The 25557-nt window shown below is 43.9% G+C and overlaps 1 protein-coding gene across 1 annotated transcript in view; it reads right to left on the reverse strand.

Annotated features, from left to right (window-relative positions):
• Window positions 1-17250, reverse strand: part of MOB1B (MOB kinase activator 1B) — a 120026-nt gene extending 102776 nt beyond the window's left edge. Inside the window, exon 1 of the mRNA XM_073540967.1 lies at window positions 17116-17250. Within this exon, the coding sequence (XP_073397068.1) occupies window positions 17116-17129 (14 nt within the window). The 5' untranslated portion in view covers window positions 17130-17250. The remainder of the gene's footprint in view (window positions 1-17115) is intronic.
• Between the last annotated feature and the right edge of the window lie 8307 nt (window positions 17251-25557).

The raw sequence follows: 25557 nt of genomic DNA on the forward strand, positions 1-25557 counted from the left end.
ACCATACAGTGAACATGGTAAATAAAAAAAAAACAATTGTGGAATTGCTTTTTTTGCAATTTCATTGCACTTGGATTTTTTTCCCGCTTTCCAGTGCATCACATTATAAAATGGAAGGTGACCTTCACAAGTACAACTCGTCCTGCAGAAATCATGCCCTCATAGGGCTATGGGGATGGAAAAATAAAAAAAGTTATGGCTCTTGGAATAAGGAGAGGGAAAAAGAAAAGCAACAATGGAAGATCGCAAGATCATGAAAGGGTTACATGCGTCTGATCGAGCCTTATACAGTATATGTCACAGGTACCTTGCTTTGGTAATCTGTATGATAATCATGAATAATGGAAATGCACAGCCTTTACAGAGCAGCTACACAATGCATGTGTGGGAAGAAAAAGAAAAGCAAGCAAGAGGCCCAGTTGTTCTCCCCTGCAGCAAAGATCCAAGTATCCCTAAGCAACAATCAATATCATAACGTCAGGAAACGTTCAACACGCATAGGCCGAGAACAAGGCCTTTGTCACTGCAAGTATATTTACAGCTCATGGCCTGTTACCAAGGAAGTTAATGCAAAGAACTACCAGCAGTGACAATGGCCCTGTGGCCTGAGCAATGAAATGCAATCTCATCTAAATTCGGAGGACTCAGGAATAGCTGGCAACTTAACAGCTCAGCAGATTCTAGGGATCTGCCAATGAGCTAAGCTCCGATATTTGGAGGCACAAGCAGAAGCAACAATACGAAATACCTCCGCTGCAATGTGCACCAATATAAAAGGACAAAGTTTCACATTATGTGATGAAACTAAATGAACCCTCAAATCTAACTTCTCTCCTCAGTAGTATCTTCTGCTGTTTAGCTTGGCATTTTTTTTTATTCCAGAACTGTGAAAAAGGTTTACGCAGGTGTAAAAATATGCTACAAAGTAAAAAAACTTTCAAAAATATAAGTGTTAATAGTTTAATTTTAGAAGAATGAACACAAGAAAAATCCAAGTCACATCAATAATTGTTTGCCTTCAGAACAGCATCAATTCTCCAAATATCTTGGAATCCCCACCACAGATCTTCTATGGATGTAGGTTTGTGCCAAACTTTCTGTTTCTTTATGAAATCTCACAGAGGTTAGATGATGTTGTCATCCGGCCTCAATGCGGGCCATATCATTACTTCCAGGACTTCTTGCTCTTCCCTGCTCCAAGGATAGTTCTTAGTGATATTGACTCTATGTTCCGGGTCATTGTTCTGCTGCAGAATAAATCTGGACCACTTAGACGTCTTATTGATGGTACTGCATCATGGTTAACTATCTGCCAGTATATCTCGGCATTGAGGATTTGAGGATATGGCCAAACACCTGCCCACAGGCTGTCCCGAAGCACAAACATGTTGCTCATCATAGAGACATAAAGAGAGACTGACCGATTCGGCTTTGGAACGGCCTGTGGGCAGGGTCTTTCCTTGGTTTCTCTGGCCTAGAGCAGGAAGATAAGACTCTGCTCCAGTCCCGCCCCAGAGGATGGGCATATCATTAGCTGAAAACTTCTAACATTGATTACACAAGAACCACAAGACGGATTTCTTCATCCCAGGTATCATTTTAATCAGTTTAAGAGCAGCAACCTGACAGTGTCTGTAGTGTACTTAGCAAAATCCTGCTGACAGGTTCGCTTTAAGTATTTATTCATGTTAGAATTTATATGTGAAAACTATAGTTTTTCAGATACTGAGAAAGTTTTAGCTATTGGCAACAAATGCAAAGGAAATCTGGGACATGCAGATTTTTTACATGGATTTTAGCTGTGTAATTGTACAGGGTAAAAGCTGGAGTAAATGGAATTGTGAATAGAATTTTGGAAAACATCTCTGGCATTGTACTGTACTTCTTCAACAAAGCCAACGTGTGAATGTGATCTTCCTAATAACTTATTAAAAGGGAGACCAAAACCGTTTCTTTCAGTATGTCAAAACAACCAGTTCTGACAAGAGCGTGTTGGGATCGCTACAGCCCAAGCTGCATAATGAAACGTTGGTACTTTAGTGGCTACAAACCAAGGCTCAGCTTCTCTTTAAACTTATGTTTAGAAAATACAGTACATAGATTAATGTTTATGTTTCACTATTTGACATTATGTACACTCCGCAACATTGAAATTGCGACTACAAGAAGGAAAGTTGTGCAAATATGGAGATCACAGGGTCAATACACATGTAAACGATGTTAAAATGATCAAAAAATTTTAAAAATATCTCAATTTGTTCAGTGTCGTATATGAGCACCACGTGGAGAAATGCACACTTACTCTCCTTGGCTGCTATCAATTAGATCATTAGTGGTGGTCTGAGGAATGTTCTGCCATGCTGAAATCATCTGGGTATGCAAATCATCATGATCTGCTGCTGGCAGCTCCTTTTGCTATCGTCAAGCAATTACTTCTCGGATGTGCTCGATGGGAGACAAGTCGAAAGATGTTATAGGCCATGGTAGCACGTTTAGCAGTTTGTGTGGCCTAAACGTACTACCATGGCCTATAACATCTCTGGACTTAACATGTGTAGTGTAGATGTAATTAAATTAAACTACCTAATTTTTTTTAAATATATTGCCTTACATATCTTGCACTGGTCCCAAGTTTAATTGTGTGTGAATTGGAGTCCATTATCATTGTTCTATTAACCCTTTCATAACCTTTTGACATATAGGTTCGTCTGCGTATCATTACAATATCCCTGTGAACGTCGGTTGCTATGTATAGCACTGGTGATCACGCATTCGTAGCTTCAAGTCTCCTAAAGGGACTATTAAATAAAGTAAAAAGTATTGTCATTGTGAAATGTCTGTCATTGTGAATCTCCTATGAATGCTGGCTCGGGGCCGGCACTTATAGGAGATTGTGATTTTTACTACACATTAGCGCTATGTGTAGCACAGGTGATCAGATGATCGCAGCTTCAAGTCTCCTAAGAGGCCTATTGAAGCCAGTAAAAAGTAAAAAAACAAAAAAACTTTCACAAAATATAAAAAAAAAACAACACAAAAGTTTAAATCACACATTTGGTATTGTTGTGTTCATAAATATCTGATCAAAATATAAATTAAATTAATCCGATCAGTAAACGTCGTAATGAGAGAAAAAACTGAAATGTCAGAATTACCTTTTCTTTGTGGCCGCTATAACATTGTAATAAAATGCAATAACAGACAATCAAAACATTGTATCTGTAATGGTATCAATAAAGAAGTCAGATCAGCGCGCAAAACATAAGCCAAACAGCCTCCTATCCTGAAAAATGGAGACACAACAGGACTCAGAAAATGGCGCCATTTTCTTTTCTTACAAATTTCGGATTTTTTTCACCACTCAAATAAAAAAGAACCTATATATGTTTGGTATATGCAAACTTATAAGGACCTGGAGAATCATAATGGCAGGTCAGTTCTAGCATTTAGTGAATATGGTTAACACAAAGAAACCAAAAAACAACTGTGGAATTGCACCTTTTTTTTTTTTTTTAGCAATTTCACTACACTTGGATTTTTTTCCCCATTTTCCAGTACACAATATGGTAAAATCAATGGTGTAATTCAAAAGTACAACTCGTCCCGCAAAAAACAAGACTTCACGCAGCTATAGTGATGGAAAAATAAAAAAAATATGGCTCTGAGAAGGGGAACAATAAATAGAAGTGCAAAAATTAGGAAAATCGCAAGGTTGTGAAGGAGTTAATACATCTACACAAAATTGGTTATTGGTTAAAGATTCACTCCAAGCAATGCATAGTTAACTAAAAGAACAAACTTATCCCAGAATGCAGTGCAACATAGACCACTGCAATGCATTACACATAAGTTTTGGTAAGTAGGACTGTCATACATTCTACAAAAATATTCACATCAGAAAATATTAGTAATTCAATAGTCATATTTGTAAAATAAAGAAAATACCGCCCTCCCCGTTCTGGACTGTCCTGTGAAAGTGAAATATTGCTGATGTATGCCTTTTCACCAGAATTACAGGATTATCCTAAAACGCCACTATTGTAACATCAATAACTTTCCATACATAAATGTACTTGTGTGAATACCAAAAACTGTCCTCAGGAATACAACCGAGACACAATATGAACAGGCGCCATGTGATGGAAATGCTGCGGGTATCGCAGCAAATATACATGCACAAAGGCCCAGACTGACCCGAATTAGTGGACCCCTGTGCAGGAGTGGCCCTCACATAAGCAGTACACTTAGTTCAGTATTTACAGACATCTCATCATTCATTTAAAGGGGTTGTCCAGGACTATTTCATTTTATTACTATGGGCCAAAAAAGTAACAGGCAGGTACTTACTACCTGTCTGGCCCCAGCTCAGGGTGGTCACTGACCGCTCCTGCTGGCGATTCTGCTGCTTCACATCAACAGAGCATCTCTTCCTCTTCCAGTTTACTGTGTTGACTGCTCCCCACAGTTAGGCAACGGGGAGCTGGCTGTCAATCAGCAGTCACACCCCATCAACAGCAGAGCAACCGCTCAATGTCGGAAGAGACCGGCGCCGAGCACAACAGGCAGATATTTAACAACTAACTGTGTGTTGGTTCCCACAGTAAAAAAAAAAAATAAATAATCCTGGATAACTCCTTTAACAAACTACCAAGTTTATTATATAAAAACAAAGGCGAATTTGTGAATGAGATTAAGGTAATCTTGTATGTAACTGAACAGTGGGCTCCGGTATCACTGTACATGCACACATATCAATACATAAATGTGTATATCGCTTTGCCATGACATCGTGCCAAGATGGCACGGGAATGCCGGCAGGTAGGAGGCATTGTGCAAAGATCCCATCCAGCTGCCATGGAATACAAACTCCGTATCGATTTGTTCCTATTTGTAGCATATATGTGCTACTTTTGCTTAAGACATAAGTTTTAGCGCCCCATGATGAATATGGGCCTGTTAGCATTAGATTCTTATTTCAGATTTTTTGGAGGGGTGCGTTATCTATTCTATTATTCCTAAACATTGTTTTCCGGTGATTACTTTATATCTCCGTTCATACTGCACCCACATACAAATCATACACCATTTGAAAGATAAACTTGCCCCCTTCAGCAAAAAAATAGCCAAACAAACCAGACACCCACGATTTGATCACAAAATACAGTTTAAACATTAATTTTCATAAACCTACAGTAAGGAAAAATGACTTGCAGGTGGCATCACAGTACCCCAAAACACACTTCCACAAAGCTGCTTACAGACATCATAAACAAATCCAAACATTTGCCTTGGGGGTTTTCCAGCTTGCCGAACTGCTTGCCCAGCCTATTTTAGCCAAATTGGAGCATTAAGGCCCCTTTACATTTAGCGATGCACCAGCGATCCCGACCACGATACGACCCAGTAAGGATCGCTGGTGCATCGCTAAATGGTCGCTAGTGAGCTGCCAAACAGGCAGATCTCACAGCGATGTAGCGACGCAGCAGCGGTCGTTACTTACCTGTCAGACACGGCGATCCTGATGTCCTCCCGCCCGTGTCCACGCGTCGCTCGTCGGCGCCAGCAGTAAGCCATGCAGGAAGCGCCCGACGAGAAATGGAGCTGCGCGATCAGCGACAGACAGCGGGGGAGCCGGTCGGAGGTATCACACATAGCGATATCGCTAGCAATATCGCTGCTGCGTCACAAAATCGGTGATGCTTTAGCGATATTGCTAGCGATATCGCTATGTGTAAAGCCCCCTTTACACACTTCACTGCAGGTGAGGCACATATGCAAACACATCTGTAAACATGCACTGTCTATTGAATTGCACACTTGCTCTGTTCATATTCCACCCACAAAAACAAATGATATACCATTTGAAAGGTCAAATTACCTGCAGGTGGCAGCACACTACCCCAAAGCACACTACCCCAAAGCTGCTAACAGATATCACAAACAAATCCAAACATTTGCCTTGGGGTCTTTTCAGCTTGCTTAAGTGCTTGCCCAGCCTATTTCAAGCACATTGGAGGATTGCACACTTCACTGCAGGTGAGTCACATATGCAAACACATTTGTAAACATACACTGCTTTTTCGCTGATTACTTCGCCCCACACACACATGATACATCATTTGAAAGGTAAACTTGCTTCCTTCAGCAAGAATAGAGCCAAGCAAACCACACAGCAAGAAAAGAGCCAAACAAACCACACATTCACAATTTTATCACTAAATACAGTTTAAACATTCATTTTCATAAACCTGCCGAAAGACACAATGACCTGCAGGTGGCACCTCAACCGGAAGACATTTTTAATAATAATAATAATAATAATAATAATAATCTTTATTTATATAGCGCCAACATATTCCGCAGCGCTTTACAGTTTAACAGTTTCAAAACACAAGTCATAAGTAACAACGTTAACAATACAATAATTAAAGCAAAATAAGACGAAATAAGATGACCCTGCTCGTGAGAGCTTACAATCTACCATGAGGTGAGGGAGATAAAAAGTACAGGTGTGTATTTACAATTGTATATTTACAATGAAGGTCCAGCCATCTTGAGGGAGTGAAGGATGGATGGAGATAGTGAATGGGCTATACACGCACACTTACACATAGAATAACTTTGATTAGTGAACGTGATAAGCCGCTCTGAACAAATGTGTTTTGAGGGAGCGCCTAAAACTATGCAAATTGTGGTTAGTCCTAATTTCTTGGAGTAGAGCATTCCAGAGGATAGGAGCAACACGGGAGAAGTCTTGGAGTCGGGAGTGGGAGGTACGGATTAGTGCAGAGGTTAGTCGAAAGTCGTTTGCAGAGCGCAGCAATCGGCTAGGCCGATAGACAGAAATGAGGGAGGAGATGTAGGGGGGTGCCGCACCGTGGAGAGCTTTGTGGGTGAGAACAAGTACTTTGAATTGAATCCTATAATGAATGGGCAGCCAGTGTAATGACTGACGAAGAGCGGACACGTCCGAGTACCGATTAGCCAGATGGAAGACCCTGGCTGCTGCATTAACTATGGACTGGAGAGGGGATAGTCGAGTGACGGGGAGGCCAATTAATAGAGCGTTGCAGTAATCCAGGTGGGAGTGGATCAATGCTACAGTGAGGGTTTTTGTTGTTTCCATGGTGAGAAAAGGGCGGATTCTAGAGATGTTCTTTAGGTGTAAGCGGCAAGAGCGGGCAAGAGATTGTATATGGGATGTGAAGGAGAGATTGGTGTCAAACATAACACCCAGACAGCGCGCCTGCTGCCGGGGAGTTATTATGGTACCACCCACGGAGAGGGAAATGTCAGATTTAGGGAGGTTAGTAGACAGCGGGAGCAGAAGAAGTTCAGTTTTGGAGAGGTTGAGTTTCAGATAGAGTGGACATGATATTGGAGACTGCAGACAGTCACTCTTGTTCTGTATCTGTAGTACAGAGGGGGTAAGGTCGGGGGAAGACGTATATAGTTGTGTGTCATCAGCATAGAGATGGTACCGAAAGCCAAATCTGCTGATGGTCTGTCGAATTGGGGCTGTGTAGAGAGAGAAGAGAAGGGGGCCAAGTACTGAGCCCTGAGGTACCCCGACAGCAAGAGGAAGAGGAGATGATATGGAGCCAGAGAACAAAACACTGAAGGAGCGGTCAGAGAGATAGGAAGAGAACCAGGAGAGCACAGTGTCCTTTATGCCTAGTGACTGGAGCTTAGAGAGTAGGAGATGGTGGTCAACAGTATCGAAAGCTGCAGATAGGTCAAGAAGAATGAGCAGAGAGTGGTCACCGTTACGTTTTGCTGTCAGAAGGTCATTGGTCACTTTGATGAGTGCAGTTTCAGCCGAGTGTAGGGGGCGGAAGCCGGAGTGTGAAGGGTCTAGAAGGGAGTGAGTGGAGAGGTAACGGGTAAGGCGGGAGTAAACTAGGCGCTCCACAAGTTTAGAGATGAAGGGGAGATTGAAGACTGGTCTGTAGTTGTTTGTGCAGGATGGGTCGAGAGCGGGCTTCTTTAGTAATGGAGTAACGGCCTCTACTTATCAAACCAATTTATTGTATTAACAATTTACATATAAAAATACTTGTCTGTGTTCATCATCTTATGAAATACATTTATATTTGACCAGCTTGCTTTTTCTGAAATTGCCTGTGCCCCCGACGACCAATGTGCGAAAATTTTGCATGGGCCAAGCTAGTACTAATAAATAGACATTTTTGATTTTCTCTTCAGGCTATTCAGGCCATACTTGTATAGGATATTAATGTCACAGAGTATACAGGGTGCCAGTGACCCTCTGTAACTTGGAACATGAAAAATATATCACCAACCACGTCTGAAGCTAAAAAAGATGTGGATGACCTGCAGGATAATATCTTAATGCATTTTTATCTTAAAACGGAAATCTGTCAGCACGTTTTTCCATGTAATCTGAGGACAGCATGAGGTAGGGCCTGAGACACAGAACTCAATGATGTGTCATATGTCAAGCTGTGTGTTATTTTTTTTATTTACAGTGAAGGTTTTATCACCTGTTGATTATCATCTCTGTGACTAGCTTGCAAGTTCGGCTCCACTCCCTCCTGTGATAAGCAGCTTATTGTCTATATCAAGGGACACAGAAAAACTTGCTGTGGGCGGGGTCAACTTTCTCAGCTCTGCTGCATGCTAAATCTAAAAACTCCATGTCACAATTACTGCACCCAGTAAACTAAGTGATACATCGTTGGATTCAGGGTCTCTTTGTCTTCATCATGCTGCACTCAGATGAGGCAGCAAAAACCTGGTAACAGATTTCCTTTACTGTGCTCCAAGATGTATTCTACAGGGAAACTTGCTGCACCTGTCCATATTGAGGACCAGTTTTTTCAATACATGAAAAAAGACAAATAAGCATCGAAATCTAATCTATTTTATAATTTGATAAACATGTGCTGTGTAGTACATAAGGCGACATTCAGATCAGCGTATTTTTGGTCAGCTGCCTAGGTGCACGAAGGACTGCACTGACAAATGTTAGTCAATGTGCAAGTGCACGTGAGTGATTTTCATGGACCGTGATGGCAGCATCAACTACTTTCATCTGTTATACATAGAAGAATAAGGCCTCTTTCACACATCAGGTTTTCGCCGTCAGGCGCGATCCGGCGCTTTTGACAGAAACCGGATCCGGCGAAATGCAATGCCGGATCCGGTTTCCCCCCCATTGACTTGCATTTGCGCCGGATCGCGCCGGATGGCCATGCGTTTCATCCGGTTTTCGCCGGATCCGGCAATGTGTCGCGATCCGGCGTCTGGAAAAAACGTCTACTGTAACGTTTTTTGTCTCTGGCGAAAAAGCCGGACACGCCGGATCCGGCGCGTCCGGCTTTTTCACACAATGAAAGCCTATGAGCGCCGCAATGCGCCGGATCCGGTTTTTTTGGTCTGAGCATGCTCAGTAGCTCTGCCCACAAGACATATATAAAAGCAAGACAGTGGGACCCACAGCCACACCCAACATGCCACCCAAGCCAAGAACCAGGAGAAGGCAGCAGACATCTGCAGCACCATCAGCACCACCACCACCCCAAATGGAGCAGCAAATGGAACATGCTGAGGAGGGGAGTCCAGAAGCAGATGAGAGACGGTAATTATCAAATCCCCCATTCCTCCAAACTAGGGCCATGGAATATCAAGATATTCATTGGCCCTTTGTTTCTCTTTATTCAACAGCCGCCAAAGAGATGCAGCAGCAGCAGCAGAAATGGCATCACTGGCAGCAGCAACAGCAGCAGCAATACCCACAGCCATGGAGTCTGGCCATCAACAGGACAGCACATCTTCTTCTGGGAGCCCTCCCTCGCATCGTCAGCGTTTGACGGTAAGTTTTTATTTCCAAAATCCATCATCTCTGTAATATATGTCTATTCATTGACTTTTATTTCAAAACAGGAATCACAAGCTGAAGAGGAGCTCCCAGAAGAAGAAGGAAGGGGTGGACAGACACCTGGAGTGGGCTCACAATTGGTAAGTTTTTTGCATCAAACGCAGAAACACAACATCACACTACACACAACACATAGAAAACAATGTTCTGCAGACCACACACAGCAAACAAATGCCTACATCCAAAGACATAACATTTTTTGTTTTCTTCTCTAGTATTCCCAATCTGGTGCTCGGCCAAGAGGTCCTCGCAGTGCCTCCCAGGGTCGTCGGCGACAGCAACGCGGCGGTCACCAGCGTGTAAGTATAAATATTTTTGCTTTGTTTTTTTGCACTTTTTATTTTATTTCTTTTGTGGAGGCTAATTATGTTATTTTTGTCTTTTTCTTTAACAGCCTTCACAGCGTGCTCCCGACTCTGACGGTGAGGATGGAGGGATTGATGTGGACCGCCTCATCGATCTCGTCAGAGAAAGGGAGCCGCTCTGGAATATGGCTGACCGCCGCCACGCTGACCTGATCGTTACCCGACGACTCTGGGAGGAAATCTGTTCTCTCCTTGTGGGCCGCTGGGAGGACCTCGAAGCTCGGGCCCAGATTAAAGCGTAAGTATATACAGTACTGGTTGCTTGATGTAAACCAGTGTTTCCCGAACTCCAGTCCTCGTGGTCCCCACGGATCATGTGTTCAGGATTTCTATTTACTATGGAAATCCTGAAAACATGACCCCTGGGGACCATGAGGACTGGAGTTTGTGAAACACTGATGTTGTATACTAACCACTCCTTTCTCGTTTCAGGGAACAGAATTGTGAATCGGTGGCGGTCTGTGAGGGATCGTTTCAAGAAGGAGTTCAATAAAGAGATGCGGGCCCCGAGTGGATCTGGAGGACGCAGGAGCAAGTACAAGTACGCACAAGCCCTGTCGTTCCTCTGGGAAACAATGCTCACCAGAAGGTAAATATTACACACCACATGTGAAAAAAATGTTAGATGTAACTTTTTTTTTTCAGCCAGGGCCATACCATGTCAGTATTTTAATTGTTTTTTTTTCTCTTTATTACACAGCACGGTGAGCAGCACTCGGGAGCCTGCACGATTGGACCCTTCTGAGGCGATCCCTGAGGAGACCGGCACCGAGGGACACTTCGACCGCCCCGGTACATCTGCACCTTCCCAGCCTTCCCACACATTTGACCCATCTGTCCCATCCACCAGCACAGGAGCATCGTGGCCGCCTACATTACATGAAGCTGCTGGTGAGGAGATCGCTTTCCCTTTACCCCACCCTTCTGCCCCTGCCACCTCTAGTACACCTGCGGGTACTGGGCGGCAGCGGCAGAGGGGTCAGGAAAAGAGTTATGCGCAAGAGTTCTTGCATCTGAATGCATCTTTCCAGAACTGTCTCAAAGTCTTGTCAGAGCAAATCTCCGCAGGCTTTCAGCAGATCAACTCCAGCATTCTGGAGGTGAAGACACTTCTGCAAACCATGCATTCAGAAGCAAGATCTTCGCCAAACCACACCTTTTTCAGGTCTGTTGTGGAGCGCATGGAAACGCTATCTCCTACCCAGCAGATGCATGTAATGCATTCGTGCCACGGTGCTCTACAGCAGGTTACCTCCCAACCTCCACCTCCCACCACTGTAGTTCCTCCACCTGCACCCCCTCCAGCCACTTTCCATCCTCCCCCTCCTATTACATCTGCACCCCCTCCAGCCACTTTCCATCCTCCCCCTCCTATTACATACCAGCAACCTCACCAGTACCAGCAACCTCCCCAGTACCAGACATCTCCCCACTTCCAGCAACCTGCCCCGTACCAAACTCCTTCCCCGTACCAAACTCCTTCCCCATACAACTTTCCATCAACATCATCTGCTCCTACAGTCCCTGCCCAACCCTCCACTCCACCGCCCACCACCTCTTCTGCCTCCCACATGTCCACCCATTCTGTATCTTTTTCCACACCTTCACCTCTAACTGTTCCTTCCCCACCACGATCCCAGTCCTCTCTCCACACTCCCAGTGTCGAAGTGTCCCGCAGCCCCTCCAGCAGTATTTCCACCCCACACTACACCGAGTTGTAATGTTTTTTTTTTAATAAAAATGCCCATTTGTTTGTTTTCAAACATTTATTCAAAAAGTTTTTTTAACTAACTTTAAAAACATTTTACAAAAAAAAAAAAAAAATTTCAAATAAAAGTTAAATTACTTTTACAATGGTTGTCTCTCATTTCTTTCTGCGGCGAAATATGTTTAGAAAAAAAGGTTAAATAATTTCAAAGGTCAAAAGGTATTCAAAACCTGGTATATAACTGTGGGTAAAATTTACCTTTTTGCCACAGTTGTGTTCCTGGTTGTGTTGGAAGCAAAGTATTTCACCTAAAAAGTTGTGTTTATTGTTGGTGATTTCCTAACAATGTACACAACTTTTGTTAAAAGGTGAAATACTTTGCATAAAACACAACCAGGTACACACCTGTGGCCTAAAGGTAAAAATAGTAAGACCATGACAAGATAGCCAACTTTGGTTGGCAAAGGTATATACTGTTGGTCCAGAAGGTACACAAGTTTGGTTAGGGCACAAATCTTTCACACTCTGTCATCCTGCCAGTGTACTCTGCCTTGAGGTGACATAAAGTATAGTGCAAAATTGTCCCTCTTTACTGAAACCGTCACAGAACTTCTAGTGGTAATATTTCCAATGACAACATCCATCTTCGCCAGTAACTTGCTCTTCTCTCCAACCTGCACTTTCTTCTCTACAACCTGTCAAAGAAGGGCTGTAGGAACATGCTATATTTAGTTTTCCAGTAGCCAATCCCGTTCGGAAGGCCACAAGGGTAAATTTTAAAAACCGGATCCGGCGTAATCCGTCGAAAAACGGATAGAAAAACGGATAGAAAAACGGATGAACCGGATGAGACGGATCCGGTTTTGTCTGTCAAGAACAAGATGGATCCGGCAGAAAACCGGATCCGGCACTTCAGGTTTTACAAAACATTTGCCGGATCCGGCATTCCGGCACGACGCCGGATCGCGCCTGACGCCGAAAACCTGATGTGTGAAAGTAGCCTAATGCATACGATGGCACAGAGATCCTGCAGCCATCAATGATGTGGACAAGTCCATTTAGTGGCACACGGACCCAGCCACATCCTCAATTTGCAGAATTGACTGGCCCAATAATTTCACTATTTGACTTTACAAGATTGATTTTGGAATTTCAAAAATATATTAAATTCTCTGCCATATTGGAAAATGTAGTCATGCCCTTCTTCAGGTCTGTCAGTGGTGAATGACAAGCCTCTGAATGCCAGGAGTGCTCTCTCCCTTTCCTTTGGAGATTATATTACACAAGAACAGTGTCAGAACAGTCTTTTTCAGATGCATACTAATACAAAGACATGCCATTTTCCTTATAGGATAAAACACAAAAGGCCCCCATACATGTCAAGATTAATGTTGGCCAAAACTGCTGATCTTGCTGGGATCGACCAACTGCCTAAGGTGCATGGAGGCCTCTGATTCTCCCCGACAGATGAACCCAGCCTGTTGGATTTTCAACTGCAGACCCTTTTGTTCTTCCCTGAGATAAACAGCTGCCAGAACGGTCTGGTAGCGGTTTTCTCATAAGAGCTTAGGAGCTGAGCTGAGTCTTCCTGTATATACGAAATTCAGAAATATCTGATATGTATAACGTCAAACCATGAATTCCCAGCTGGGATGCTGAAAGGTAGTACTCTGTATGTAAAATGCAATGTTCTCATCACCTTTACTTGGATCCTACAGCGCATGGACCAGCTTTAGCACCTGAGAAGGATTGGCCATGCTGAAGTACCCCTGAATCAAGGTGGGCATGTGCTCTTCACCTCACTTGTTAAGTTGGTTATCAAACAGTAAAGGCAATTCAATATACAATTTGGACCCCGGTCACATACACAAATTCTGAGAGTCAGTCACTTAGGTAGTGCCAAGATGTCTAAATTACTGATGTTACTTACTCCCCCTTATTTAAACGTCATCCCTTGCAGCCATGAAAGCCTCCACCTCCCCAATGCAGCAGGCACATTACTCAGATACACTATTCAGAAATCTAGTTAAAGAGGCTCAGTACTCCTCTATCATCTGTGGGAAAAGCCTAAGGCCGGAGTCACACTGGCGAGGAATACGGGAGAGTGAGAGGCGCAAAAAGCACGCATTACACACGGACCAATGATTCTCTATGGGGTCACTCGCACCAGCCGTATATTTCTCCTCAGGATCCTACGCTCCGTGCCACTCGCAGCATGCTGCGATTGTCAGCGTACTACGCCCGTAGTACGCCAATGCAAGTCTATGGGTGCGCAAAAAATACGGATTACACACGGACCACACGTGTGACTTGCGAGAAATACGCACCAGGTGTCTTTTAGAAACCCTGTCATAGGGCTCCATTATATGTCCATTTTGCAAGCCTGCGAGAAAATCTCGCCATACGGATGCCATACGGATTGCATACGGATGCTGACATGCGCAAAATACTCGACCACACCTTGATTACGGATGACATACGGAGCACTATTTAGGGGTCTGTCATCCGTATTACGCATGTAAAATACTGACCGTATTTTGCGCAGGTTAGTGTGACTCCAGCCTAACACTGATGTCCATACACAACAGATTGACCTGCAGAAATTTGCAGACAATCTGAGGCAGAATCTGTATTTGGCTTTTCTACCTCTTGAAACTTACTAATTCAGCAGATCAGACTCTCTCACATCTTTGAAACCTGATTGCCAGAGAGAAGTGTGCTCTTGATGACTGACAGGGCTGGTGGTATGGCTGAGCCACTTCCCTGACCTGTTCTGTTTCCATTGCTGCTTGCAGAGGCAACGTTACCTCTGCAAGCACTGGAGAAGCGAAGTGATACAGAAGATGGATCCAGCAATCCGGCCAGGTTCACAGCAGCGCTTGCATGCTGTATAACAACCAGCTAGCATGCGTGCGTTCTATGCCTAAAAAACTGGCTACCTCAGATAGGCTGCAGAGTTTTCTGGATACTTCTGCAATGAGTTGTTAACTGTTAGGAGTGGCGGAAGGCACTAAAAAAAATAAATAATTAAAGTGCCTTCGCCACTCGGGCGGTGGATGACAAAAAACGCTGCTGAGAGAGGCAGAGCACAAAAGCGGTAATATGCACAGGGTTCTAACTCACCCAGGTGCAAAAGGCAAGCTCTGTTAAATGACACAGAGCTGCAGGGAAAATAACCAAAAGTATCGCTGAGCCTGTTAACAGCACAGGATCTCAGCGGCACATTTGCGGTAGCCGGAAACCAGAGTAGTTAAATACAGTCACTACAACCGAGCGGACTTACCGTGTACACGTGTGCTCAGCGTTGCAACTGCGCACGCCTGGACAGGCTGCAACCGCAAATATCGCAAGCACGATGCAGGACGCTAAGCTGCTGGAAAGATGGAGCTTGTGCGCGCTGGGGCTAGCGCAGGTGCTAACAGAATACCACTCACTCACACAGCCGTAATAACCGAGGGAAGGGGTTTCATAATGAGTCAGTCACCAGTCCAAGCATCCATCACCATACATACAGCAGCGGTATAAAAATACTAGCGCACGGCATAACGGCCATGCGCACTTTTTATAGCGTACGAGACCTGCCGGAAATCTCCAGAGCCCTGAGCTAAGCCAATGAATTCAGGAGCAGGAACAGAGCACCTGACTCCTGGACTCCAATGGGAGCTCGTCCCATGGGCATGCTCAGAAGCTGGGAAAAAGGACAGCCTCTGGAGACAAATGTGTGATTCTGGATTCCCGCATAGGCATTAAAGAACCCAGATTCCTAACATTAACTACAGAATTAGAAATGCCTCTGTCCTTGAGAATGGAGATTTTTTTAATATGAGGTGTATTGAAAAATTGCTTGTTTTTACAAGAACTTACCCATTTATTAGTAGTAGTATTTAAAATAATTATGTGATACTTAAACTAGAAATAAATATTGTCCACGTAGTTGGTATTGTAATCCACTGCAGATTTTCCACACGCAACTCATCACAAAAAATAGCATTTCCACCACATGTACAGTTATACTAATTGCTCAGCTACCCTGCTGTGCCATCCCGTATATCTATGAGATATCTACAGGATATTATAAAATTGTATAGAATATGGAGATCCCACCAATGGACACACATCTGTCTGGAGAGCAGGGCCTTGTTACGCGCTGTTTTCATCGGAGAGCATTTTAATACAAATGAATGGGAATTCCGACCACCTCTCCACTGGCATCGGAGGGCATCAGAGCCTTGTTCTCAAGAGGAATCAAGACCTGTGGGTGGTATCTACATGTACTATGCGTTTATGGCAGGGCTTATTCAAATTAATTGGTTGTCGTCTCTGTAATGTAGGACAGGTTAGTTTCTCCAGAGAAAGTCATGCTGCTTGTAATCAGAATGCACTCTGGCCAAGAAATTAGGACAATTTTGGACATAGGACCCTTTTTCTGATAACTCAGCATGCCCAAATATTACATGTGAAACTGGGTTCTCTACACTGGATAACCTCTATTAGTAATAGGTAGACTAGTGGGTCACTGGGCTAGTGGAATAGTAGACACCAGCCAAACATTATCTTAGAGCTGGCACTTTTCTTCCTTACGGGTCAGGGGTCGTTCTCCGTTAATCATGGACACACTGATTATAATTTCAGGTATCCTTTCAGTTTCACATATTAGGATAGCGAACATATTTTCATGATAGATTTCCATAAACTAGATTTCTTTAAGCCATCACCAACTCTGGACTTTACAATTACAAGAAACCACATCTGGCCTCTCTTATAGATTACGACAACCGTAGAATACCCTACTGAAAGAAGCACAAGGCCCCGATGTCCTGAAAAGTTTACTAATAAGATCCTTCTGACTATTAATCAGTATATGACATCTACACAGGAAAATAGAAAACCACAATCTACAATGCCCAAACCAACGCATCGCTAGGAAACGCCTGGCACATAGCATACCGGTGGAAACAGATTCAATTCCGAGTCCTTACAGACAAAGGACATGACAGAGGGGCAGACACTGAACTCTGGTGACAATGGACAGATTGCTCTACGACAATTGAGAGAACATGATGGATTGTGCAGACAGGAGGACAGTGACACACAGCTCCCAGCCCGGCGGACAATGCAGAGGGGGACACGGTGACACTCACAACAAGAAGCTCATCTCCTTGCTAAGCCGACAGCAGCAGGGACAGCAGCAGAGCCCAGGAGGTGACAGTCCACTCCAACAGCAGCTGGAATCCTTCTGCCAGAGAGCTGGGGGTGTGAACCACACGCTGCAGAACGCCTTTTTTTCCCCAATAACTTTATTTAAAAGGGACAAGGATGACAAAACAAGGAAGAACAGGAAATACGGATGCAAACTTACACCGCAATACACAATAACATTCTGACACCAGGAGAAACAAGTTATATGTGATTGCATTAGCTTCTGTGAAATTGGCCCTAATGTGTAACAATTGGTGACAGTGAATGATGATGACTACAGATGAGCCAATTTGTTCGGATTTTGTCCCCGAATCTGATGTTGACATATTCGAGCCATATTCGAACAATATTTGTGCAGAATGTATGTCTTATATTCAGTAATTTCTACTCCCATTGACTCTAATGACGTTCGCCTGTGTTCGACGAATAGTGCAAAAACAATATTCGATGCCGATCATATTCAGAACCGAATCCGAACAAATTCGCTCATCTCTAATGATGACGATCTCTGCGGAATATGCTGAGATAACAGATACAATGCTTTTAGTATTTTTTCTAACTCAATAATAGGAAAGGGTCACGCAATGGACTTCTACACATAGGAAAAAAATGGATCCATTCTTCTCATCAGACTTTGATCAGTATAATCAGTTTTCCACATACGGGGAGAGGGAAAAAAAAACAGTTTCTCCAACTTGTCCTTTCTGTCAATCCTTCCATCAGACGAGTGCAGTCTGACTTTTTTTCACGGACCCATAAACTGGCATTGCTGGTTTTGAGTCGACTACTTAGGGTTTATACTCGTCTGCGAGGAAAATGGACGCGTGCAATCCAATACAAAAATCAGATTGCACTCTGACCAGTGTTAGTCTATGATTCCCTGCTCATCTGTGATTTTTTTCTAAGCTAAAATAACACTGAGAAAAAAAATCGTAGCATGCTGCGACTGTCCTTGTATCTCGGACAAGACTCGCCAATGTGCGAGAAAAAACAAAATCGCACGGCACTCGGACCATGCTAGTGCCCTCCTTTTTTTTACACACCGATGTCCTTTGACAACCTGACATTTCATCTGCTTACAGTAAAATCACAGCGTGATCTGACAACATAGAATAGAGAGGATACATACGCATAGAACAGATAGATAGAAAGAGGACAATGACATATAATTAGTACAGTGCTTGTGTAGCTTACTGTACATGTATTTTATTACTTCCTAAATTATTTTCTGAAAAAAAAAATGGCGTGGGATCCCCTGACATTTTATTAACCAGCAGAGGGAAAGCCGACGACTGGGGGCAGATGTTTATAGCCTGGCAAGAGGGTAATACCCATGGAGCCTCCCAGGCTATTACTATCAACTCACAGCTGCATACTTAGCCTTTCAAGAAGAAGGGGTTCCAGCTCAGAAGAATAAAATTAGAAAATTCTGAGTCTAAGAACACCTGTTGTTCGAAACGCGTCCAGTCTCCCAGTAGCAACCTTTCCTCCGGTCACACTGGTCGGGTTTGTCATAAGCCTTTTTCATGTTTTATGGAAACTAACAAACATTTTTGAATTTTATTCTTCTGAGCTGGATCCTCTTCTTCTTGAGAGTTATCCATTTAATCGTCTGACAGAGACATGGTGCACGCTCGGAAGTCATTTTGGAATCTAAAGGGTGAGCTGAACTAATTTTCTATTTGTGCATACTTAGCCTTTACTGGCTATTAAAATGGGGATCCCTCCCAAAAAATAATGATATAGGGTCCCCCTATATTTAATAACCAGCAAAGGCAGGCAGACAGCTGCAGGCTGATATTAATAACCTAGGAAGGGGCCATGGATATTGACCCTCCCAGACTAAAAACATCAGCTCTCAGCCACCCCATCCATATGATGCGCCAATTCTGGCACTTACTGTAGCCCCGCTCTTCCCACTTGCCCTGGTGTGCTGAAGTTGAATCAGATTTTTTTTATGCACTAAACTTTATCAGCATGCACAAGAGACAAATGTATCCTGACAAAAACGCAGCAATAAAACCGCAGGCAAATCAAAGCACAACATTTTAAATTTGCAGTTAAAAAAAAAGCAGCAAAAAAGCAACGTGTGAATATAGCCTATATATAGCACATTCTTGGATACTGGGATTTCTGTCAGGCTGAAAGGACCACACGAGCCACATCTCTAAGAAAGTGCCACCATGTAGTGTCCTACACTAGGACCACCAAGATTCCCAGGTACCATACAGTACTGGTACCCAACTAGCATTGTAGGAGAATGATAATGCACAAGGTGCCCACAAAGCAATCACTGCCGTACCAAAATACAGCAACAGAAAAGAATGTCAGTCAGTTTCTACAAAGTAACTTAGCACCAATATAATAGAGTCCATAAAAATGTATCATTTTAGCAGAAAAAATAACCATGATATCAATAATAATACAATAACATGTGCCGAAAAACACACATCTGCTCGTGTTCTAGCTGTCAGGGCTACTCATGGACGTACATACCGTATGGTGCAAACAGCTCAGCCGCACAGGGGCCCGATAGATAAGGGGTCACACTTCCACCTCCAAAGCAGTAAGCAGCTTCAGTCACATAAAGGGCTGCACTGGAAAGACCTACGGGACTGTATAAGGCCCATATACTGTTCACAGGGACCTCCTCGGACTGTGGCTGCCCCTGGTGCTACTTTATACTGACGACTTATCAGTATTAGAAATAATTTCCAAAATATTTACCAGCTTCATAATTTTTCAAATATTTTTCTTGATACAGAGGGATATTAGTATTATAATTTTGCTGTACTTATTTTGCACTGATGTTCAGTTAAAGGGGAAGTTCAATAATCCTTATTATGTAGGAAAAAAGGACATGGAAAAGACAAACACCGGACTGCTGCACTCGTGACATCAGAGCTGCAGCCTGTTATCAAAGCTGAGACCAGTGAAAGGGACTGAGGGCTGAACCTCCGAATGGATGAGTAACAAATAGGTTTATTATTTTAACCAACTGGAAGCCAATGGGGAGCTGTTCCCAGAAAGTCCCTGAACATGATCTCAGGGTATACGCTAATAAAACAGGAATTTCTCAGCAAGAGAAAGTTTGGATTAATAAATATTCCGAATTACAACACAATTTCAGGGGATGCAGCATTTTACCACACCTGCCTAAAACTTTTGCTCAGTAACGCTTATGCCATGAACTATATGGACTACTATAGTCCATGAATGGCGATCACATAAACTCAAATTTGAAAAATGAAAATTGCAACACAAAGAAGAAAAAGTCAAGGAATTATGGAAATCATCCGATTGATAGACAAGTTAATAAAATAATAGAAACTAAATGTTCAAAACATCTCAATTTACTCAGCATCGAGGATGAACAAGTTGCTCAGAAATACACACAACATGGCATGTTATCAATGAGGTTATTAATGGTTGTCTGAAGAATGTGTTGCAACAATGGATGCACTTGGCACACAAATCATCAAGATTCAGTGCTGGCAGCTCCCTTTGCAATTGCCGAACAATGATTTCCTAGAATAGATGTGTTTGGAGACAATTCTAGAGATGCTGCAAGCCATTGTACCACAGGTCAGCATGGTGGCTCAGTGGTTAGCACTGTAGCCTTGCAGCGCTGGGTCCTAGGTTCAAATCACATCAAGGACAACATCTGCAAGGAGTTTGTATGTTCTCCCCGTGTTTGTGTGGGTTTCCTCCGGGTACTCTGGTTTCCTCCCACATTCCAAAGATATACTGATCTAGATTGTGAGCCCCAATGGGGACAGTGCTGATAATATGTGTAAAGTGCTACGGAATATGATGGTGCTATATAAGCAAACATAATTAATAAATTGTAGCAGGTTTATTGCTCAGAGGACCATATTGAAAAATGGGCTTCTGGGACATATCAAGCTAAAGGTGTCAATGTCTACACGAATTCTCAGAAAGTGTGAGCCAGACATCCAGCTGTGGGTGCTCCATTGACATCACACCACCGTTCTCAAAGGCCATCATGGCGCAGAGCAAAATGACAACGTCTAATTACCCTGTGTTTTCCATAATTCCATGACTTTTACTTCTTAAAGAGTGTATATTGCAATTCCTGCCATTTTCCTTTATATCCTGTAAAACCCAACAACACCTATTGACTCACTGTTACAAAACCCTATTCAGTTTCCAATCCATGTGTACCCCAATGATACAGTGTCTTGTACCTTGTAATTAAGCAGGTAACTTTCATGTATCCGGGAGATCACCTACAGCAGTCGGTGGACCCTACTACCGATTAAAAACTTGGGTGGGATAACATGGGGAATTAATGCTGAACTTCATTGATAACACAGTGGGGCACAAACCCTGACGTAGATATGGAAGATGTGGGTCTGGGCAGTAATTATGTAGGGACACTGGTTACCAGTGAGGAACAAGCTTGTCCCCTGCTGTCCGATGGCAGAGACTGATGAGGCTAGGCTCACACGTTCAGTATTTGGTCAGTATTTTACCTCAGTATTTATAAGCCAAAACCAGGAGTGGGTGATAAATCCAGAAGTGGTGACGGGTTTCTATTATACTTTTCCTCTGATTGTTCCACTCCTGGTTTTGGCTTACAGATACTGAGGTAAAAAACTCCCCAAATACTGAACGTGTGCATGTGGCCTAAAGGTTTTGGAGGTGATGAACTGGAGGTTGGGAGTCTTGACCTAGTGACCTGTTGGAAACCGAGGAAAACAGAGAATGGGCAAACCTGGGAGATGGAAGCGTCTGTCATAAATAAAGTGGCCGAAGAACCTACAGAAGAACCACAAGTAGCAACCGGAAATGACAATTATATTTAAAGAGAATCTGTCACCTGTCAGGTCCATTGTGAGCAAGGACACCTCAGAGATGCTCTCCATACAGTGGATCCACACATATTAATGGAGGCATGATGTAACTAGAGGTCACTGTTGCCCAGAGGACGCACAAAAGATTTTACAGCAGGGTGAAAATATTTATCTTCGAATTTCTGAGAAGCGGTTTTATCCGAGCAGTGCATTGAATTTGTAATACCAAGGTATACGTAATGGAATTCAAAAGTATATCATATTTTAGTTTTTTATTTTAAACCCATCCCTGCATTTTTTTCTATCCATTTAAATGTGTTGCACCCTTAATGACATTTAGCATCTATGGACGGCTGGGGGTTTGACCGCCGTGATGTGACATTTATCGTCTATTTTATGGGTAGGTAGGTGATAACTGTAATCAATGGCACACGTTTAACCCCTGTACCACTGATATCGACCAAGTACAACATACATTTCCAATGATTTCTAGTACGCATCTGTCAGGGCTACGGCCAATCTGCTCTGACGGAAAGAGTTAAGGCTGCAGCCAATCAGTGGCCACTGATTGGCTGCAGTGGTCATGTGCCAAAGCAATATCACACAAACACCTGGGGACATATCACAGTGATTGGAGGAACGTTGTCATCTGGAAGATATGTTTGCAGTGTTTTCATTCAGAGGCAGATCCTGGCGGCCTGATTACAGCCAGATATATTTTTCTATGAAACGCTCCGGCATTTCAGATGAGATATACTAAAGATCTGGCCGGGGATTACAGCCCTAGATCAGACTAGGCCAGCTTTGCCCTTGGCTGGCTTCTCTCAGCATCGCTGCAGGTCACTGACAGGTCTCTCCCTACATACACACAAGGGAGGCACACCATCTCTTACAGCAGCGCTGGGAAAAGCCGGCCAAGGGCAGAGCCGGCCCAGTCTGATCTATGGCTGGATCTTTAGTATATTCTATCTGAAGAAATGCCAAGATGTTAGACATAAATCCACCTGACGGCGACCGCTGCCTGCAGGTTGGGAATTATGAATCAGGTTCCCTTTAAGAACTTGTCCACTACCAGCAACCTCCACACAGCAGTCTTGTAAAGCCATTTAGCTCTGCCCTCATCTGTGGCCTGCTTGATGGGGTGCACAACCATTATATGACATGAAGGACCTCTCAAGTATCTCCACTGCCCTCCATGAGGCCCAGCAAAGAACAAAGCTTCAGGGGGTTAACATTTTTTTTAAACGTTATGGTCTTTGCAAGAAGTGTCAAAAAATAGAATAGCCAGGTCATGAAGGAGTTAAGAGATTTCTTCTGACACAGTCTCTCCAATCGCAGCCCCCCAGACTTTCACCCCTGGGGTCTGCCTGATCATGCGGTGCACATAAACCAGCGGCAACCCTAAGGCCTGTTTCACACATCTGTTTTTCCCCATCAGTCAAAATCCGCCGTTTTGCAAAAAAAACGGATCCGCCATTTTTATTGGCGGATCTGTTTTTTCCCCATTGACTTGTATTAACGGCGGATCTTGACGGTTGGTCATCCGTTCGATCCGTTTTTTTACGGATCCGCCAATATTTTGCCGTCCGCTAAGCGGAAAGGACGGACAGTGAAACGTTTTTTTCCTCGTCCGGATCCACATTTTCTGTGTCGGAAATTTACCCATAAACTCTGTTCTGGCGTCTGAAAAAAATTCTTCTCTCTCTCCTCTCTACAACGGTCCGGTGGCAAACGTTGTGGTCAGTACAGAAACGGATCCGTTGTCCGCCATTTTAGGCCTCTTTCACACATCAGGTTTTCTGCTTCAGGCGCGATCCGGCGCTTTTGACTAAAACCGGATCCGTCGAAATGCAATGCCGGATCCGGTTTCCCCCCCATTGACTTGCATTAGAGCCGGATCGAGCCGGATGGCCATGCGTTTCATCCGATTTTCGCCGGATCCGGCAATGTGACGCGATCCGGCGTCTGGAAAAAACGTTGACTGTAACGTTTTTTGTATCCGTCGAAAAAGGCGGACACGCCGGATCCGGTGTGTCCGGCTTTTTCATACAATGAAAGCCTATGAGCGCCGCAATGCGCCGGATCCGGCAACAGCCGTATCCGCCGGCCGGATCCGGTTTCTTTGGTCTGAGCATGCTCAGTAGCTCTGCCCACAGGACATATATAAAAGCAAGACAATGGGACCCTCAGCCACACCCAACATGCCACCCAAGCCAAGAACCAGGAGCAGGAGAAGGCAGCAGACATCTGCAGCAGCAGCACCATCAGCACCACCCCAAATGGAGCAGCATGCTGAACAGCGGGAGGGGAGTCCAGCAGCAGATGAGAGACGGTAATTATCAAATCCCCCATTCCTCCAAACTAGGGCTATGGAATATCAAGATATTCATTGGCCCTTTGTTTCTCTTTATTCAACAGCCGCCCAATAGATGCAGCAGCAGCAGCAGCAATGGCAGCAGCAGAAACACCACCCACAGCCATGGAGTCTGGCCATGAGGAAGACAGCACATCTTCAGGGAGCCCTCCCTCGCATCGTCAGCGTTTGACGGTAAGTTTTTATTTCCAAAATCCATCATCTCTGTAATATATGTGTATTCATTGCCTTTTATTTCAAAACAGGAATCACAAGATGAAGAGGAGCTCCCAGAAGAAGGAAGGGGTGGACAGACACTTGGAGTGGGCTCACAATTGGTAAGTTTTTTGCATCAAACGCAGAAACACAACATCACACTACACACAACACATAGAAAACAATGTTCTGCAGACCACACACAGCAAACAAATGCCTACATCCAAAGACATAACATTTTTTGTTTTCTTCTCTAGTCTTCCCAATCTGGTGCTCGGCCAAGAGGTCCTCGCAGTGCCTCCCAGGGTCGTCGGCGACAGCAACGCGGCGGTCACCAGCGTGTAAGTATAAATATTTTTGCTTTGTTTTTTTTGCACTTTTTATTTCATTTCTTTTGTGGAGGCTAATTATGTTATTTTTGTCTTTTTCTTTAACAGCCTTCACAGCGTGCTCCCGACTCTGACGGTGAGGATGGAGGACTCGATGTGGACCACCTCATCGATCTCGTCAGAGAAAGGGAGCCGCTCTGGAATATGGCTGACCGACGCCACGCTGACCTGATCGTTACCCGACGACTCTGGGAGGAAATCTGTTCGCTCCTTGTGGACCGCTGGGAGGACCTCGAAGCTCGGGCCCAGATTAAAGAGCGTAAGTATATACAGTACCGGTTGCTTGATTTAAACCAGTGTTTCCCGAACTCCAGTCCTCGTGGTCCCCACGGATCATGTGTTCAGGATTTCTATTTACTTTGGAAATCCTGAAAACATGACCCCTGGGGACCATGAGGACTGGAGTTTGGGAAACACTGATGTTGTATACTAACCACTTTGTCCTTTCTCGTTTCAGGGGAGAGAATTGTGAAGCGGTGGCGGTCTGTGAGGGATCGTTTCAAGAAGGAGTTCAATAAAGAGATGCGGGCCCCGAGTGGATCTGGAGGACGCAGGAGCAAGTACAAGTACGCACGAGCCCTGTCGTTCCTCCGGGATACAATGCTCACC

The sequence above is a fragment of the Dendrobates tinctorius genome, unplaced genomic scaffold (assembly GCF_039654945.1).
Source record: "Dendrobates tinctorius isolate UK_male_01 unplaced genomic scaffold, ASM3965494v1 ptg000011l, whole genome shotgun sequence".
Taxonomy (NCBI): domain Eukaryota; kingdom Metazoa; phylum Chordata; class Amphibia; order Anura; family Dendrobatidae; genus Dendrobates; species Dendrobates tinctorius.